The 21,554-nt window shown below is 32.9% G+C and overlaps 1 protein-coding gene across 1 annotated transcript; it reads right to left on the bottom strand.

Moving 5' to 3' along the window:
- Positions 1-2,002: 2,002 nt before the first annotated feature.
- Positions 2,003-20,261, bottom strand: LOC106666683. The gene is made up of 3 exons (XM_014394039.1): positions 20,247-20,261; positions 20,067-20,135; positions 2,003-3,535 (listed from the first exon to the last, which is right to left on the bottom strand). The coding sequence occupies exons 1-3, from the start codon at positions 20,259-20,261 to the stop codon at positions 2,198-2,200; spliced, it is 1,422 nt and encodes a 473-aa protein (XP_014249525.1). The 3' UTR covers positions 2,003-2,197.
- Between the last annotated feature and the right edge of the window lie 1,293 nt (positions 20,262-21,554).

Below are 21,554 nucleotides of genomic sequence, written 5' to 3'. Positions count from 1 at the left end.
GTTGTTGTTAACATGTGCTAGTTTGTGTTGGTCATAAAATTCAATACTTTACTCTATATAAATATCACTAATTAAAATCTGTTCAACTGCAAATGTTTACCACCTTTTAGCAGGTATATCAATCACACAAATTACTTGCATTGGTTAAAATTGTTGGAGATATTCTTATCTACTACTAATTTTTATCATCTCCATTTTGCACACTTATGTTCTACAAACATACACAGATAGAATCGAACTTATTACTCCTTGATGCACTAGGTGATAATTAGTTACCTTGGGTTTTGTCAGACCGGTGGCATTGCTCGGTCTTATTCGTCCATCCTTCGATGTTAGAATCCAGGGTTTTCAACAGCTCGGAATTTCATCACCCAATGCAATCAATTTTAAAACTTCTTCTTCAATTCCTATTTGCATACTTTTCCCTCAATTAGGGTGGTTGAGTACTATTGTAGTAGTACTGTTGTAGTACTATATTCTTTTATCACATTTTACTCGTCTTATCTATATCTAACTAATCTAATTTTGGGTCTATAAGGGTAGTTAATAGTCATTCTATCATTGGTGCTTTCTCTCTATACAGGCATGCTAATAAACACTACTATCTACTCTCAATTTACACAAAAGAAAACTAAAAACCCAATATGTGTCGGTACTAAATGAATGAATAATATGCTATTTTGTACAATAAATAAATTGTTTTTTTACAAGATATATATTTAAAAGCATGAATGACAATGGCAGTGACCGTTTGTCGAGTTGCTGTTAAATTACCAAATTAATTTATATACTTAATTTTTTTTAAATTTGCAATCATATATCTTCTATATTCCAAAGCTCGTGCGAGAAATTTTATTGTATGAACCCAATCAATTCCGCCATTAAGGATATTTACTACCTTGGTTGTATCCAGTTGTGCTTTCCCTAAATATATTTTCCTGAACTCGTCCAGCACTGCATATTTACTCAAAAAGTGCACAGTGTCCTCTGGAACATTGAGATTGCACATTGAGCAACTAAAATTCAAATCGCTCCTTTAAGGCTGGCTGTTCAGTTGCAAGAGTTCTCCCCTCGCTCTAAATAGTAATGTCTTGCTCTAAATATTTATATTTTTGTTTATATATTGCTTACCTTGCTCTAAGTCTAAATTTGCGTATAATCTGTGGTAAACATTATCCCTAGCCTTAGTCACTATACCATTTCTTAGTTTCACCTCTAGGTTGTTTAGCAAATTTGTACAACTGAGCGTCATTAGAGTGCTTCTATTTATTTCAATACTATACTGCCTTCCCATTTCCGACAGATATTTAAACCGATATTTGTTTTGTTATTATCTCATTGGCTAGGAAATGTGTTAACCTCTTAAAATCAAGATCCCAAATACTCGCCCAAAATATTAAACGAAGAGTCCATGTTACAACTTTTGCATTGCCTATACTTAATTGGTTGAATATGGTCCCTCTTCTTCTATTCTGATCCTCCAGGTACTCCGACGGCTGCTTATGACCTCATTCTTCCTAAAATCAAGATTCCAAATATTCGCCAAAAATATTAAACTAAGAGTCCATGTTTCAACTTTTTCATTTCTTATTATTAATTGGTTGAATATGGTCCCTCTTCTTCCATTCTGATCCTTCAGATATTCCGACGGCCACCATGGTATTGTTGACGTGAGGACTTCTCTGCCGATCTGGGCGATTGACACTGCCACTCTCTTTTCATCATGTTTTTGTTGCATTTTTGCCTCAGAGGGATAGGGATAGAATTATTGCAATTTATTATTTGTTTGGTATTAAACAATTAATAAATCATAAAAGTTTTTGGGTTTTTATAAAATATATATTTAAAAAAAATCAAATATATCTGTCATATTCAAAACAACAATGTTATCTTCATTTGTTGATATATACAAACAATGTTATAATTATTATAATAACAACAAAACAACAATATTCGATTGTGTAAACAAATACAAATATTGAATTTTTTATGTACAAAAAGGTTTAATTTACATGTTAAATATATTTACAATAAAAAATAAACAAAGTATTGAGCGTTACTATTGTTATTATAACATAGGCTATTTTGTCAAAAATCTTGGGGGTTATTAAATAAACTATTCGAAGTAATTATGTTTAAACAAAATAGCCTTTTTATAATAAACGACTCCATATTATATAAACCTCATTTATAAAGATTAATTGTCTTCAGAGCTATCTTCTTCTGAAGATTTTTCTTGGGCGGAATCTTCTTCTTGGCCTTCTTCGATCTGCAAGGAAGGTACCATCGGCGGTTTGAATCCACCGTATTCTATGCAAAGTTGTTTGTTCGTCGCAGATCTGGCACCTCGGCCTCGCATGGTGGACAGAACGCGGTATGTATAAGGCGGGTATTGAGAAGTGAAGACCGGATGGCTTGGCCTGAATGGAGGAAGGTGGTGCGTTTGTTGATGCTGTTGCTGTGGCTGCACTTGGAAGTTGATCTTATTTTCGGTCTGCACGCTTTGCAACACATTTTGATCCGTTTCGTAGCCCGTCTCGCCAGTCTGATCCTGCAAATAGTAGGGGTTGCCAAGGATAATCCCGCTGTAGACTTGAGGGATGTGAGCCACTGGTTGAACCTGAGGCATCTGGTGGTATCGCAGGTAGTACTGTAGTGGTATAAACGCCGGTCTAATATACCTGAATCCGGTGTTTTCGTGGGAATGTCGCATTATATAGTTACCGATGTAGCTCTGGGGGATGTAATACATTGGATACCTATAGTATAAAGGATTTCTTATCTGAGGTCGCTGGTAGTTCATTTGATGTAGAATATCATTATTTAACGGTTGCTCTTTGTGTTCTATTTCTTTTAGCTCATAAGGTATCGATTTTTGAATATCGATGAACGTCTTGTAAACAGGTTCTTCGTGAATTTCTTGTTTTTCGATCATAGGCTCTTCTTTGTCTTGAGAAAGGGAAACCGCAGCTCGTATCGGAGCTAAAATGTTGTTCGTCAATGATTTTGATTCTTGTCCAGAGTATCTTTCCTCTCTGATTAAATCGTCCCGGAGGTTGGTCACGACGATGGGTCTTCCGTTGTACTTTTTTTTGTCTATTTCGTTCACCTCGTCATCCGGTGCTACGAAGAAGGCGGATATCATGTCGGCTCCTTCTGTCTTGTTCTTTATAGACATTAGGCCGGTTTCCATGCTCATCGGTTTGGAGGTCTCGCTGTCTGCTATGTAAGACGTGATGTGCACAGCTGATCCGGCCGTTTCGTGGTCGTCTTGTTCGGATTTCTGCTCCGGCTGAACCTCGGAGTATTTCCGCGGGTCGAAATGTATGAAGAGGTTGTGAAGCATTTTCGATTCCTCGGTGTCGATATCCTGCAGGTTTCCGTCATGATCCGCATCCACTTCGAACACAAAAGTGGAAAGTGATTCGGCATTGGGTTGGAGCTTGTTTGTACTCCTCCGCTCTTCCTCTTCAGAAGTAGCCGCCGTACTTGTCACGTTATAATCATCCACGGAAGGATTCGTCGTCTCCTGAAACTATAACAATTATTTTAATATTAAAGTTAGAAGTTTTGAACGTAAACTATGTGTAATATTTAGTGACCGTTATGTAATGATTATTTAAAGATCGTGAGATGCGGTCTTATGTGGTTTAGAAAACACACATTGAGCCATGAAGATGATCTCAATAAAGATCAAAAATTTGGCATGATAAAGAAAATGATATCGTATCTCACGATTTTTAAATAATCATAGACTATAATGGTTATTACTTGTACTAAAATAAATTAAACATTTCGAGCGTGATACCATTCATGTATTTTACAGTTTTTTTATAAAACAGAAACAAATTCTGACCTTTAAGATAGGTTGTAGTAGTTATTCGTTTAGTACAATTGTAAAACATAGCAAAAAAAAATTGGTTTGGTATTTTCAGTTGTAAAAGTAATAATGAATCGAATTCCTAATTTACAGAGTCAACATGATTATTTTGTCAAACTATAAATTGCAATTACAATTAATTGTTTAATTAATTACAATTCTATTTATTTTTGTCAATAATAACGCTAGTAAAAATAAATTTTAAGTAAGTAAAATAAAATTTCCCCAAAACGAAAATAAACAATAACTTCTTTAAATTATTCATCCTTTTTACGTAAGGTTTTGGTTGAAATGAAAAAGTTAGTGTCACGAGCGGGATTCGAACCCACGACTTTCCGCTGTACGTTGATATGGGGAATTGGTGTCCGAGTGGATCGAAGTCACAATAGCTCAATTGGTAAGAGAAGCGGCGTATTGAGCTGAAGGTCGTGGGTTCGAATCCCGCTCGTGACTAACTTTTTCATTTCAACCAAAACCTTACATGAAAAGGTTGATTAATTGAAAGAAGTAATTTGATCAATCATACCACTAAATATAATGGATTTAATACACAATAACCTGGTGAATTTAGTTCACACGATCTAAAACATGACGGGAAATATGATATATTGTTATTTCCAGCGGATCCTCAGTGTGAAAATGGCCACACAGAATTGTTCAAAATCTGCAACATGAAGGAGGTTGCGGTATTATATCAAATGAAGGACAATTTCAAAATTTCAGGGTGTATCTGCCAGACGAAGTCGCTTTTTAATACCTGGTTTCTCAAAGTGTTTTTATTTTAAATCAGTTGAACTTCAAAGAACAATCACAAGAATCAGCAAATATTAGAAAAAAATTAAATATATAACATCAGAATATAGAAATAAGGAGCTAAGTACTGTTTTAGAAGGAAATGTAAAAGAGTGGAACAACCACAATTTATTAAAGCTGAGTCAAGAGGATTCAGCGCAATGGACAGAATTATATCTATTAGTTTTTGCTACAAAAGGTTGGTCTTGATTAAATTAAATATATTGGTTAATAAACATAAAAATGTTAAAGGGGTCTATGGTAGTGACTCCAATGTAAATTCGATTAATCAAAAACTAAACATCTTAAAACAACGTTAATGCAAAATTAAAGCATATTTTTTTATCAACAACTGTACATGTATTACGTTCAAACACAGCTGTGAAAGCAATTATCTTGTTGAAGCTTTGTAAAGAAACGGAAGTACTCTGAAATTATGGTGTTGTGTAAGGCGGTAGGACGTAATGTAAAAGTGAAGATTTTATAATCACAGAAGTGCCACCGTGAGACGTGTCATCTGGGTGGTCAGTCCTATATATAATGCAGTCTGTAACGTAAACACGAGATTTGGATTTCGTGTGGTTTCCGAGATCAAGGCAATATCGATTCGATCTCGCTGTAATCTAAATTCCAGTTCCAATTTACGTTGTGAGAGGCCATTTGCATTCCATAAAAGAATTGATAATGTGTCAACTGTAGGAGTATTAATTACCATATTGTGTACAGAGGGGTTGGATCATATGATTTTGGTGAGTATATTGAAAAGAGGATGTTCATTTGAGTTAGGAAATTTCGGAAACCAGGCATACCAACTGGTGTTGTTCCTCAGCCCGTTGATTCTCTGTTGTTCTTGTTTGAGTCATCACCCATGTTGGTAGTGGTAGAGCTTCGCTCTTATTGATAAAAACGACGGAAAATTGGTTTCATCTAGATAAGGTGGTTTAAATTATTTACTATTGTTCTTCTTTCCTTTTTGGGCTTGTCCGTGTGTTGTCCGTTTTGGTAAGTCGTTAAAGACATTGTACCCTGTGTAGTTCGCAAGGTGATCACCTCCGCAGTTTACCCATGTCGATTTAGTATCTCTCCTTTTTCCTCAAGATCCGTGTTGATCTCCACATTGAACATTGAATACATCGATGCTGATATCTACAATAGGTTTTGGTATGCCCGATGCCTTGGCACCGTGTGCATTGGTCGATTTGTCTCCGCTTAAAAGATTTTTCAGTCAATTTCAATTTTTGTGTAAAAAGCGAATACATCATTGTGATATCATAGATTTTGTTCAATGAAAGTTTAAATCGTGATAGTGCTTTAATGTAATTAGCAACTTTGTATCCTTTGAGCTGAATTCTTCAATTATTAATCCTGGCGGGTAGAGAAGTGTAGACCTTTTAATACAATTATGTAATTTTTTTTCTCTTTGTAGTTAATACGTATGAAATTCAGGTTGAGTTTTTTTCCAAAAATTGTATAAATTGTCTGTACGTTTGTAATTTGTGTGCGAGTAGTTTTAGAGAATTTTCGTGTATTTTATGATGAAGGAATTGACGACTCCCATGTGAATGAGTATTCACTACGTTTTTAATGTAAATCGGCGGAGGCTAGATATCTTTTGTTTCGGTAATACTTTGGATTGGACATAGGATTATTGGACATTTCAGTGTCAGAAAATATTTGAAATTGATTGTCTGTAGGGATTGGCGCACGCACAGTAGTTGGGATATGTAGCATTTTCCTCTGGTCCCTGTTAGCAATTAGTGGACCAGGTAGCTTTCTCCCAAAAAAATTTTTCCACTCACTCAATCACTTTCTTGTTCCTCTTCGCCCATTTTTGAATTGCAATGAAGGGAAATTCAGAATGTCCAGACAGGTTAAAATCATTATGCTAATTCCAAAGTTCCAATGCCATAAATGGCCAGAAATTTAAAAAAATCAAAAGTTTGCAAGCCGATTTATACAACTTGTCAACGAGTCTTGATTGCCAACAGCGAAAAGCATATTTAAAACAATAAATGGTGTAGATCTTATTCAAAGCCGGACTCGACAGCATTTGAAAACTCATAAGATTGATTGTCTATGTGGTCGAGAATAACAATTTTTCGTATGACCTTTTGATTGGATTAGACGCCATTCAAAATTTTATATTAATGCAGGAAGAAAATCTAAGAATATTTCAGCACATTAACAGTAATAATGAAATAATTAGTAACAATGAACATAAATTAACACATCACATTGATGAATTTAAAAATAATCTCTATTATTTAACTAGCTATCAAAGAAACATATAATATACTTATTAAAAACACGATTCCACTTTTGCTAGAATAAATATGTCGTCGGTCGTCTGACAAATGAAAAACTCAAGTACGACTAACAGAAAATAGATTTTCATAAAAAACAACATATAGACGCAGCTTACCAGATCAGAAAGTGACTAGCATTCAAATGTTTAAACTACTACAAGTAGGTTTAATTGAAGAATCACAATTACCATCTCCCGCACCTCTTACTATGTCATTCAAAAAGGAAGTCGGTCACAGATATCGTTTATGTATCGACTTTCGAGAATTAAGTAAATCAGTCGTGCCAGAGGCCCAACCTTTTTCACGGATTGAGGATATAATGTTTAAAGGTGGTAGCTGTAACTGGTTTTCAGCTCTTGATATCAACTCAGCATTCTCGTCTATTCCAATTAGAGAAAAAGATACAAAAATGACAGCTTTCCTTTCTCAAAACGGTAATTGGCAATGGGCTTGTTTACCATTTGGTATAAAGATCTCATAGTTCGTATTGCAAAGAATCATTGCAAAAATAAGCAGAAGAAATGGTTTAAATAAATTTGTCATTAATTACATAGATGACATTATAATATTCCCTAAAACATTTGATGCATATTGAATTTTTTATGAATGCAATAACAAAGGAAGGCTTTAAATTTAAACTATTAAAATATACTTTTGTTAAAAACTCAGTAAAATATTTAGATCATGTTATTGAAAAATTAAAATCAGACCTTTTAAAGAAAATCTTTTAGCTACATAAAAATTTGAGAACCTGCAAAAAAAATATAAGACAATGCTTAAGCAAAATTAATTTTGATCACAAAAGCATTAATAATTCAGTGCAACTGTGGCATAAGCTATTAAGAAAGTAAAGTTTGAATGGACTGATGGGTGTGAGAGAGCGTCCGGATCAGTTAAAGAATACTTATGTTCAAGCCCAAAATTGGCGATTTATATAACGAACAGAAAGATATACACTGATACAAGTGGAAAAAGTAAAAAAGCGTATTAAAGCAACCTCAGAAAGATGGCAATTACCATTTACATAAATTAATACTCGTTCTTGTAGAAGTCGAAAATATGTAAATATTTTTTATTGTAGTTTTTATTGTAAACTACAATTGTCTAGTATAAAATGCAATATTAAATTGTATGTTTCTCGAAACCATTTGGGACTTGGATATTAGGGAAGGAAGGGGGTGTAAAACAGCAACTATATGAATTGATGACTCCATGGAAGGTTGTAGTAGTTATTCGTTTAGAATAATTGAAAAGTATAGTAAAGACAATTGGTTTTGTAGTTATAAATATATAAATAAATAAATAAAAAATTTCCCATTGACAAGAAACATGCTAAAGTCTTATAACCAAATTTTTTTTAACCTCTCTTTTCTGTATCAACGTTTGTCAAAGTCAAGATAATTGTTTTGCAAAACTTTTAAAGCAAAAAGAATTGTTACAAACATATACTGTTTGTGAAAGTAAATAAATTTAATAACCAACAATTGTAATATTTTTTGTACGATTTTTTGTAATATATTTGTAAATCAGAACAACACATTTTCCGCTTCGTTTACGCACTATTTACGTTAGACTGTTTAACATGAATTAATATCAGCATATTGTGCATATGTTTGACAATTTCAGCTCAACATTCATTTTTATTTCTACTACTTTCAATTTTCTAACTACTTTCAATTTCTACATAATATTTCATTGATTATGTTCGTCGATACGATTACATACAAAGATAGTTTGAAATGTTTATTTATCGAAGAGAATTATTGTTATCTATGTGTAGTTACATAACCGATACAGATAAGGAAGGTACACCAGATCGTTATTGTTGACCGCAAATCATCTCGACGTGGTGCCGTGTGCTCTCCATGTCCGACGTTTGACCTTTGTATCCGCGAAATCTCGCTCTTTCTCTGTGACATAATCCTTTTCCGCTTTATGCGGTCGGCTGAACCGCGTGTATAACAGATGCCAGATGGTAAAACGACCATAACGTAGAACACTCTAGATCGGAATCATCGATAAAACTAACTTGATCTACGTGACCTATAAAAAAAATATAGCAGAACTATTTTTAAATTTAAAACTAACAATTCATATAATTAACATTATTAAATTTAATGAAAATATCGTTTATTAGTATAATCTCGAACTTGCTCCCAAGTAAAATTAAATTGTAACTACTAATCATAATAATAATCCACATTAATTATACAAACTGAAAAAAAATGTTGCATTAGACAAAGTGCGAGACAGAACGAAGTTTAGTATTTTTATTTACTTTTTCCGAAAATAGGAAAGACATATTCACATAACATAAACGATCGAGGATGTGGCATATTTGAAAGAGAAAACTCACACGGGGAAGCTGATCACTTATTGAGAAGCACGTGGGAACACTTTTTTTACGAGGGTTAGCAACAGCAGAGATCATATAAACCCTAGGGTGTTGGTGTTTTTGAAAAAACAAGCCCGTTTGCAAGTATGTCGGGTTCGAATACATGGTCACTGGATTCGTACCCGGGACCTTTACCTTACAGTGCCAAAACACGTCGCTATGTCTAATGCAAAACATTGTAGGCCTCCGTGATCATCACTTGGCTTCTGTAAATTAATTAGAACATAGCATAAAAATTAAACATTTGGACAGTTTTTGTTATTTCATTATTTCTTTTCTCACTTATTATATATATATATATATACAGGGTGAATTGCTACTCGTGCTACAAACTTCTCCAGTAGATTCTTCACCCTAAAATGAACAAAAAGTTCATATTGTCCATGGTCCGATTCTCAACCATTTCAGAGTAATTTCGCTTTTTATCGATTTTGAAAGATATCACGTCCTGGCGTCGGAAAATCGTGATATCTTTTAATCTAAACATTTCTCTTAAAATCTATAAGCACCGTTGAAATCCCCGTTAATTTTTAGAGAGAATCAAAATCATAATTCCATTGAAATTTTTTAATTTAATTTAATGCCCATTTAGTATGTAATGCTTAAGAAGTTTACAAACAGCTAGAAGGTCAAGGAAGAAAGACCCAAACGTTTTGCCACCTTCATCTTCTTATTGAAAAATTAACGGGGATTTCAACGGTGCTTATAGATTTTAAGAGAAATGTTTAGATTAAAAGATATCACGATTTTCCGACGCCAGGACGTGATATCTTTCAAAATCGATAAAAAGCGAAATTACTCTGAAATGGTTGAGAATCGGACCATGGTCAATATGAACTTTTTTGTTCATTTTAGGGTCAAGAATCTACTGGTGAAGTTTGTAGCACGAGTAGCAAGTCACTCTCAAACATTAGCAATCCTTGAACCACCATTTTTTCTCTTTTTGTCATCAACATCTTGGTCTCACAACCACTAAATAAGAAAATGACGAGTGCGTTGGAAGCGTTATTAAATCAGGTAGTTTTCCTCAAATTTGCTGCCTTCTGAGACTAAAATTAGAAACTCTGGATTACTTTATACACTTTCCGATTTACACAATTTTCCACTCTTTTTGTAGTTCTGGCTGAAATAAAACACAAAAAATTAGCCCAAACATTTTGCCACCGTCATCTTCTTATTGAAAAATTAACGGGAATTTCAACGGTGCTATTAGATTTTCAGAGAAATGTTTAGATTAAAAGATATCACGATTTTCCGACGCCAGGACGTGATATCTTTCAAAATCGATAAAAAGCGAAATTACTCTGAAATGGTTGAGAATCGGACCATGGACAATAAGAACTTTTTTGTTCATTTTAGGGTGAAGAATCTACTGGAGAAGTTTGTAGCACGAGTAGCAATTCACCCTGTATATATTACCTCCCAATGACTTCGAATTTTTACAAAATCACAAAAATGATATCACTCCACTGAAAATTTACAACTTAGAAAGCTATTCCATACACTTAATGGCGCCAATATAGTATCCGTTAATAAATTTCAATTTATGATATCAAATAAAACGTTTCGGAGTGTTTGTAAATTTCATCCTAAATTTTCTCACTTATAATGAGTTAAAATTTGTTGTATACAAAGCCTGAAAGAAGACATAATCAGTTTTCCGACAGTTGAACTAACGTTGAATTTAAATTAAACTGAGAGGAGTTAGGTACATACAATGCCGTTAATTTTTCTCACTTTTAAACCTATTTATACTGTGTTATGTTGTTTCAACAAGCAATAACCTAAATTAAAATTGCTACGTAAACTTTTTTTAGTAGATTTATTTGATATTTACAACTACAAATATTGCAATTATTAAATATGTTTATGTACTCTGAATTTGCCATTTGTGTCTTTTGTGGAGAAGTAGTCCAGTGGTAACACTCATTCACACGGAAACTGTTAATCTTCTCTGAATGAGAAGGTCTCGAAGGAACTTTCGCTTCAATCGTCTTGAGGAATTGGAGGATTTTCGGGTTGGGTTGGAAGTGATAACTGTCGTACTAGAAGATTATTCTGGACGTTCAGTGATTTATGAAATTTTTACAGCGGATTTTGATGTTTTTACAGAGGATTTTGATGCGGTCAACGGGATGTGTGAGTGGTTATGAATATGGAAGATGTAAAAAAGAAACAAAAATAACTAGCATAACGTGGCATTTTTAAAATTTCGAACTATCAAAAATAAACAATCGACCAGCAGGTCGATAACCCAGCTCATCGTTCCATAAACAATCAATACGAGATTGAATTTTTTTAAATTCCATCAGTGAAAAAATAAACAAAAAATGCGAAGTAAACAATTAGGGTTAAATACATTTACCTCTGCATTGGTAATCCCAACTTATAACACAGTATAAACAGGTAAAAATGAGAAAAACAAAGAGGTGAATTTTTTATAGTCGAAAAAATTAAAGAAGGTAAGTTAGCTTGACAGTGTATATGTGTATGGTTGATATAGGCTCAAAGAAATATGTATTGCGGCATTCCAACGGTTGTAATATCGACATTGGATAAAATCCAGAGGTATTATGAATTTGTAAGTGGAACACGGGACATCGGAAAAAATGCCCCCCCCCCCAAGGCTAATCCAGGCCAAAAATATTTATTTATACATATTTATATTGCGAGGAATTTCGTGGCTTTGTGTTTTAATGGAAGGTTATGGATGATCCTGTTATTAATGTACCATTTTTGTTTACTATTAAAATTGCTATTTCAGAGATAAAAATGGTACTTATAACGAACCTGAATTGCTTTTTTTTTGTTTCAACCATTTCAGCATATTTTTGATATTTATTTCATACATTGAAAGAAGAAGACCAATGATGTGTTCTAATCGTGTTAATAACTGTAAATCTAGTTAAAATTTCACGCTATTATGAAAATTTAAGGGAAACACCAAACATGGGTTAAAGAAAAATTGTAACCAACTAATCTAGACCAAAGGTTTTTAAGTACTTTTCTCGATGAAATTTCGTATTAAATAAATTTCTATAATGTTTAAAACTTATATGAATTGGTTTTACAAAAAAATGTTTGCCTATATGCTTATATCCAATAACATTTAATATAATCTTACATATGATTTTTTATTCGATCAAAAAATACCAATAAACTTGAAATATGCAGAACAAAGGCAGAAAACCATATTTAAATTAAAATAGTTGAATCACGAAATCTACTTTTCTCTTTGCTCCTAAGGCTTACTGGTAAAAACACTCCGATATTTGTCTAATATATTTCGACTTAATTTTACCGAAAACATCCATTAAATTCGATGATCCATTGTCCGTACCCTCCTCTTTTCATTTCTTTTCCTTCATACTGTTTTGTTAATAAACATCTTTGTCCGCGTATGGAAACCAAAACTTTACGAATTTCAAATGTTAAATTATATTCGCAATTTTGACGGATCTTGCGATCATAACAGAAGATCGTTCACAACTTATTCGTTCTCTGAACTTTGTTTTAAACTGTTAATTTTCAAAATATTGAAAAATGGGAACTTCCCCTCGATGGCTCGACATAGAAACAATGTGTTTTCTTAGTGATTGACCCCATCCCTGAACGTTGGTTAAATGACGATCTAGTAATTGCAACGAGCATAAAAGACAAACATTCAAAATAAAGCTCTCCCGATACGCAATTAATCTAATAATAAATGAACAAAACAATAGCTTCTCTTTTAGTGAAAATAAAAAAACTCGAAAATAATAACTCACTAGGTACATTCATTTATGTATTTATATATTAGATATTACTGTCTCTTTTCTCACAATCTCTTATACACACTCACTTTCTCACGCTCTCTCACTCTCTCTCTCTCTCTCACTCTCTTTCTTTCTCTCTCACTCTCTCTCGCTCTCTCTCTCTCTCTTTCTCTCTCTATCTCTCTCTATCTATCTATATATCTTTCCTTCTGTCCATCTCTCTATCTATCTATTTTCTGTCCGCCTCTGTCTGTCTGTCTGTCTGTCTTTCTCTCTCTCTCTCTCTCTCTCTCTCTCTCTCTCTCTCTCTCTCTCTCTCTCTCTCTTTCTCATTATATACATATATTATAGTAAACACGGACCCAATCAGTAACCCGATGCTGGTTCAACATGAAATTAATCAACATGATTTTGTGATTTTTAAAAAAATAATAATAATATTTACAATTCTACTGGCATTCAAGGGGACGTTTAATAAACTTTTGCATGATGTTAGGGTAAAATTGAATTAAAAAACAAATTATAAAAATTTATTTTTAGAAATTTTGGAATTGTAGAAACCTGACTGAAAAATGAAAAATACTGCATGAAAATAATTTTAGTGGCTGATTACTTTTACGAACGTCATATTATTGTAAAATCCAAACAATTACAACTAGTCTAAAAAAATTATTTTGGCCTGGAAAATGTTCAATTTTCTTGGGAAAAGTTTGAATTAATCTAAAAAAAATTATAATCGTTCATAAGCAGAGATTTGTATTATACAGTACAAAATACCCATATTATTTTCACACTTTTCTGTTCGTTTTATGTGGTTTTTTAATCTAGCATTACGTTTAAATTAATAAAATATCAAGCTTTTTAGTTTTAGCGATTGTACTAAAGTTGAATGTCAATGGAGTTTCAACGTTACTTTATAAATTTGTTTTTTATTTTCAAAATAAGGCCTACTGTTCGGAAAGAGGAAGCGCTAAACGTTCACAAACTACAAACGCATATCCGTAAACAGGGAAAACGTCTTTTCAGTAACAGCCCATTGCTCAACAACCGAGACATGTAAACAATCAGAATATCTAAAATCGCGACACGCTCTTGCTTCTTGCATTCTTCGGCTTGCCTAACTGAATTTTCCGCCGGATTGATGTGCGTCGCGGACACGGTTCGCTTCCAAAAAAAAACATCCACTCTGCCGTTAACAATAAGTCGTTACGACCGGAAGTATAAAACGATAATTGCGTAACTGCACTTAGGTGCATTAAGAAGGTTGTTCTCTCGAGCCGCAGTAAAAGTGTCGTACGTCTTCAATTTACTTCTTTATTAAAATGGAAATGGGGCTTTTCAATTACTTTTGTACGCAATTGTCCATTGAATTTTCATTAGTTTATCCCAGCAGGCTAAGATGCGAAACAATGGCCTTTTGAAGTGTTAAGTCCCAGTAGGGGAGAAGGTGTTATCGACTTTCCGAGCGTTACCTTGATAAATGTTATTAGCAAAAGGGTCGCTTAGAAATATTAAATTTACCTCCTCGTCCTTCGGCAATATGTGACCTTTACGAAGGTGGAACCCGTGATGAGCCTTAAGAAATTTGTCTTTCTATCAACCTTATTATTTCTCCGGGTCCACTCTCGTAGAGGTTATCACTCAACTTGACAGATTGGGAGGGTTAATTCGTCCTCCGTATAAGGGTGAAGGCCATGATTTCATAGGATGGTGAAAATTTCCTTATCGAAGAAGTTTAATTTAAATTATGCGCACCAAGTAAACCAAGGATTATCAAAGAAACCAAAATTCAAATCCTACTCATGAATAGGTTGAAATAAACTAGACAAATCGCCAAGAATTCTTTTCCAGTAGGCCCTAGGAGGAAAAAATAAAATAGTTTTGTAATTTAACTATTTTTATTTAAATATGGTTTATTTCCTTCATTGTCTATGTAAAACCAATTCATACAAGATTTAGGCAATGTAGAAAACAGTATTATACAAAATTTAATAAATGAAAGAAATTAATAAACTTTTTGTGCTGGTTTAGCTGGAGACAATTTTTCTTTACCATTGTATGGTTCACTTAAAATTTCATAATACCACGGAATTTTATCCAGATTCAATGTTATTACTAACTTCAGGGCTCAAAGTGTTTGTTTTCTGTGTAGATGAATCATTGTTGTGCGTCGTGATGAGAAGTCCCTCAATAATGACACATCTACACGGAAAACAAACACTTTGAGCCTGAAGATGATCTCAATAATGATCGAAACGTTGGCGCGATAAAGAAAATATTTGTCTAAACCTACGTCACACCAGCCTGCAACTCACGATCTCTAAATAATCATTTATTAATGGACACTAAATACTACACTTTATTACTACCGTTAGAACGCCTCATTTGTCTTCTTTCAATGTATGAAATAAAACTGGTAGAGCAGCGGCGTATTTAACCGAAGGTCGTGAGCTCGAATCCCGCTCGTGACACTGACTTTTTATCTCAAGCAATACCTCATGTAAAGATAATTAATCGAAAGATGTTATTTGGTCAATCGAACCTCGAAATCTAATGAATTTAGTATGAAATAAATCAATGAGTAGGTGAATGTACTTAATCCCAACACTTAACAACTGTTGTTTGTTTATTTTTTCATTTTATGGAATCAAAAAAAAATCATTCTTATCTGGGAATAAGTCAAATCGAGCCGAATGTCGTGGGTTCGAATCCGGCCTGTGTCAAAATTTTTGATTTCGAAAAAATTGTGTATAATTAATTGAGTATTTATATAATTAAGTAGAAACTGAAAAAAATAATTAAAAATTTAGTATTAATCAAATCGATTGGTTATTTTTGTTAGTTGGAATTTAAAAATGCCTCTTCGTACTAGTTCTTCGTTTTTCTTTCCATATTCATTATGACCTACAAATCCCGTTTGTACATGACTTCATCAAAATCCTCTTTAAATATTTCTTGAATCACCCCTCGTCCAGAATAATCTTCTAGTACGACAGTTATCACTTCCAACCCAACCTGAAAATCCTCCAAATCTTCGTAGAAGATTGAAGCGAAAGTGGCCTCAAGACCTTCTGATTGAGGGAAGATTAATGAGTTATCAGTGTGAATGAGTGTTACCACTGGGCAACTTCTCCTACAAGAGACACAGATGACAAATTCAGTGTTCATAAGCATATATAATTAATGCAATATTTGTAGTTGTAGATATCAAATAAACTTACTAAAAAACGTATATATAAACTTTCGTTCTAAAAAAAGCATCGATATCATTTCTGTGATTTTCGCAAGGAGGCATTTGAAAGGAAAAGATTTTTTATCATTATAAGTGAGGAAAGTGATAATCAACTAACAAAAACTCATTAAATATTTAATTTTTATTGCAGGTTCTAATTTATGTACGGAAGTGCATCGGTATTTCACAAATTAAGAATTTATAAAGCTAAATATTAAAAAAAATTGTTTTGCAAAAACCAAAGTAGATATTCGTGAAATTAAAAAAAAATTGGATACTAATTTTTAAGTTTATGCAGATACTAAGTTTTATATAAATTATTAATTTGTGGTAAACAGGATATCAGATAAAAAATTTCCCCTTATGTAATACAGTACAAACTGTATACTTTTATTGCTAACTCTTTTATTGCTCTTATGTTTCAAACAAATGGTTTTTAACGATGAAAATAGATTATCGACCTGCTGGATACAAGAAGTTCTTTTCAGAGGATCTTCGGAAGAGGTGATTTTTGTCTACTACAGAAGAAACATTTTAGCTTTTATAAGCTTTCAACTGTCTAATATCGTTGAATGGAACCCTGCTTATTATTTTCTTGTCTAGATAAATAAACAAATCGTTAGTCTACCACCGAAAGTCTAAAGGCCATGAAAACGTAGAAGCAGTTCACCTGCTAGATGTTCAACGCATAAAATTTGAAAATAAAGATTAAATTTAAAAAAGTCTATATTTTGTACAATGGGATAACCTGTACGTATTTTAGAACATAAACAGCAAAACGTAATAATTTGAAACAAACAAACCTTAACGTTTTTCAATATTGTTCATTTAAAAATTTTGTATTTAAATAATTTTTAATGCATTTTGGTTGGATAATTACCAGTTTTCTAATCCTATATTTAAAAATTATCATAAATATAAATGTTTGTCTGAACGGACTACATGCTCGTGATATAAGTGTTTAGTCATAACAAGTGAAAAAAAGGTATTTAGCTTAAATTATAAACACATTATCTATCTATCAATAAATATATGCTTTTTCAGAATAAGAATTATAAATAAATCTTTTTCTAAAATAAATCCTCAAACCAATTGATTAAAAATGTTCTGGAGTAAGAAAATAGTTATATTACTTAATGAGTTGTACGACTTCGAGTCAAATATAATTAAATCCATTGCATGGTTTTTAGTTTCCCAATAATGTCATCAACATTAATGCTCAGTTATGGTACCAAATTTTATACTTTTGTTCCGCAACCATTTTTCATGAGTTAATTCCACTTAAGAAATATTTAAATAAAAAGTTACAATTTAATTGCGAGCGTTCTTTGAAGTATTCAATTAAGTAAATAGAGTTTGAAGAGCTATCGTGAAATACTCTCTTTGATATATGATATCAAGTGCCTTATTTTGTGTGCAATGAGCCGTATGAAAGTAATGATGGAAACGTTAAAGTAACGAATGTAAATCACGTCTTCTTCAGTAAGCCTTCGAGTGGCCAGAAGTGAAACATGGAAAATTGGTAATTGAGTTTTATTATTCCCCGTGGAAAGGAAGTTGTGAAAAAAACCCTGAATTTCGCCATTTTTCCCGAATGAAATCATAATTCGTGTATAAAATTATGAAGGAAAAAATATTATAAATGTGTTTTAATTATTACTACAACTATATATATTGTATTATATGGTATTTGTCGTCACGCTGGGTTTGAGAAGTTTGACAACTTTGATATAGCAGTCCGAAACTCTGTTCAGAACTTTTCCAACAGGCTGGAAGGGAACATACAACTTTTACGTGGCTCAATAATAAATAAATGAAGTATATATTTTTTGCCTTTTGTTTTGAACCGATACAAATATAAATTTTAGATAATAGATAAATAATAAGTTATGCTCATGACATGGAAATGTCAAGTTGGCCAAAGTAGTTTGACAATTCTATCATTTTTATAAGCAATAATCCTGGTCAGATGTCGCTTCCTATGACCGTACTGAATTTTTCATTGAAATTTATGTCCTTATACATATTGAAATGAACTATGAAATAAAAATAGTAAGGGAAATAGATTTGGAATCTTTTTTATGAATTCACAAATGAAATTAACTCTTAACGTTTTGCAAAGCCAGAGTACACCACAATATTAAACATTTTATTACTGGCTTCTGGGGTTTTCTCTATGTACTAACATTTTACGATTTGCTACAATCCCTTTCACTTCACTTAATTGAATGAGCTGTGAGCAGTGGCAGTTTTGTGGGCGAAATTTTTAATCGTTTTTATAACTAAAATATTTGTTTACTTGTTGTGAGCCCATTGGACGGTACCCTTGAACACCTGACTAATATTTTTGATGTAGTATCACTAAAAGTGTTTAATCGAAAACGGTAACTTCACGACAACGAATATGTAAATAAACAACACATTATTAATATTAATGAAATCTTTATGCAAGGTATTAGTTGACATAAAAAGGCAGTGTCACGAGCGGGATTTGAACACACGCCTTCGGCTGAATACACCGCTGCTCTACCAGTTGAGCTATCGTGAATTCGATCCACTCGGACATCGACTTCCCATCTCAACCTACCTTTCGAATTTCCCTCCTTTTTGCCATTTTTCAAATGTGATGTAATCAGGAGTGGATGGAAGTCACGATGGCTCAAGAGCAGTGGCCGAAGGTCGTGGGTTCGAATCCCGCTTTTTCTAGCTTTTTTATTTCTACCAATACTTTACATAAAGATCAATTAATTGAAAGAAGTTATTTGGTTAACCGGACCACAAAATATAATGGATTTAATAAGTAAACGAAGTATATATACACTAAAGAACTCCGTGGCAATATCATTTGTCGTCGAGAATCGAATCCTGATTACACGACATTTGAAAATGAAAAAGAGAGAAAATTTGAACGGTTGTAGGTTGAGATGGAGAGTTCGTGTCCGATAGGATCGAAGTCCCGATGGCTCAAGTAGTAGAGCAGCGGCGTATTTAGCCGAAGGTCGTGGGTTCGAATCCCGCTCATGACACAGACTTTTTTATCCCAACCAACACCTTACAAAAAATTAATTAATTGAAAAAAGTTATTTGGTCAATCGGACCACGAAATGTAATGGAGTGAATGAAATCGCATAAATTTCATTTTTCTAATTGTTGTTTTTCTACATTTTCTATTTTATTTTCTTCTTGAAATTGAAACACATAATAAGATACTAATACAGCATGAGGTATTGAATTTTTAAACATTTTCCTGATGATGTTTCAGTCTCGACATTACTAAAATATTAAAGTTTAATGAACAAATACTAACATTCCTGCGGATTCGTAAACATTTGTAGTTTAATCTGTGTATAAATAGCGTGGTGTAAGAAAGATAGGACCTAGCAAAAGAAGAAAGATTCCAGTTGATAGAAGTGAAGTACTTTTTACCATATCTCATCTCGCACTACCATTTAGATAAATTATCTTAAACCTTATATACCAGCCAACTCTAATGGGGTAAACAAATAACAATGGGTTGTTTATCCTTGCCCCTTTTTTCAACATGTCCGACCCACCTAAATTCTCGTGCGTTTTGCGGATAACACTAGATTTCTCCATTTCAGATTAATTACCATTTAATAAAAATTGTAATTAGTTAATAAATTACATACACCTAATTGAAGGTAAATATTTTGAAACACTAGGATCAGGGGCAAAATGTGATTACCTGTTGATTCTGAAGTGTTGTATAAACAGTCGTCGGATCATCGGTCGTCACCGCTGTTGTTCCCACCGCCTAAAATAAACAAAAAAATTATAAATAAAATAATATTACAGAAACATAACAAAACTTTTTGGGCGTAGTACCATGTCGCGATTATGATTAGCGTACCATTTTATGATATACCTGTTTGCTGAGCATTATTAATGTTTATTTCCCCGAAAAGACAGACTCACGGTAATTTCATTAAGTCTTATTAATTTGCCTTGTATTCAAAATAGGTTTAATTGTTATATGCTACAGGAAGAAGTTTTAGATTATATTTGTGTGCGGGAAATATATAAGAGATAAAGAAAAGAAGTAGAGAGTAAGAAAAAATTTAGGAAATATTTGTTGTTTTTGTTTTTAAACTTTATTACGCATATTATAGAAAATGCATTTTATTTGTGTAACAATATAAGGTTTACATCGTGTCGCCCTATTTTCCTTTATGTACAACGGTAAAACTTCTTTCTCACCAGATGAAACGACCAGATAGAAAAATAAAAAAGAAAGAAGCAGGTGAGCTGACCGATTTCTTGTTGAAAAGATATTATTGGTCAAAGATGGCATCCTTAAGGAGAAAGAAATAGATCCGGTAGAGAATTTCGTGACCCAGGACCGCGAATTTCACCGGTCGGAACAATGTTTTTCTACATGCTCATGGAAAAACACCCGTTATAATATAATAAATGTGAAACCACACAAACGGACTCTGCTCGATGATTTCTGACTCGAATAAATTTTATAATGTTTCTTAAAAAAAACTTTGCCAAGTTGTTTAAAAGGAGCGTAAATAGTTTTGGAATGTGTTTTGGGGTAGGCGGAATATAAATAATCGAATAAAAGAAAATAGAAAATTGGCGGAAAAATCTTTAGGTGGTATTTTCAGGGGAAAAAGTTCGCTCAGGTCTTTCAGTTTTAATCTAAAGTATGTGTAACAACAGTTAAGAGATAGCTGAGATGCTTGTCCCCCTGGGTGGCATTCACGTTAAACGACAAAACTTTAAGAACTCGCATAACTGTGATCTGGTTTCAAAGCTTAAAGTAGCACAAAATGTAAGTTCGTTTCCGTTAGAAATGCCAGATGATTTTTTAACAACTTGCAAGCGATAAATTCCCTCACATAAAATGGTAAAAATATTGACACGTTAGCTGTTGCTAACGCGGCAAAATTTGTTACATGAACCAGACAAGAATTCATCGTTGAAGATTGTAGTGCACAGATACATATTTAAACAATCAACAATTCAGAGAACTTGGATAATTAAAGTAAATGGTTTATAACCACAATATATTATTCATTGAAAATATGAAGATTATTTTTCATTTAGGACTAAGTAAACTAAAGTAGTAAAAAGTAAAAAAATTGGTTCGATTTAAAAAAATAAAAACGTAGTTCCTGACTAACATTAAAGAAAATGTCTTTCTCGATAAAAAGTGTAAAATTACAAA

The sequence above is a fragment of the Cimex lectularius genome, unplaced genomic scaffold (assembly GCF_000648675.2).
Source record: "Cimex lectularius strain Harlan isolate CLEC.00 unplaced genomic scaffold, Clec_2.1 scaffold404, whole genome shotgun sequence".
Lineage (NCBI taxonomy): Eukaryota > Metazoa > Arthropoda > Insecta > Hemiptera > Cimicidae > Cimex > Cimex lectularius.
Note: the sequence above shows the minus strand (reverse complement) of the source record. Positions and strands in the feature narration are given on the sequence as shown.

What these genes read in the sequence shown, in the direction of transcription:
- LOC106666683 (XM_014394039.1), bottom strand. An exon ending in CAACACTTCAGAATCAACAG is followed by an intron (nt 3,536 to 20,066) that starts GTAATCACATTT and finishes TAATTGTTATAG; the next exon opens with TTTCAGGAGACGACGAATCC.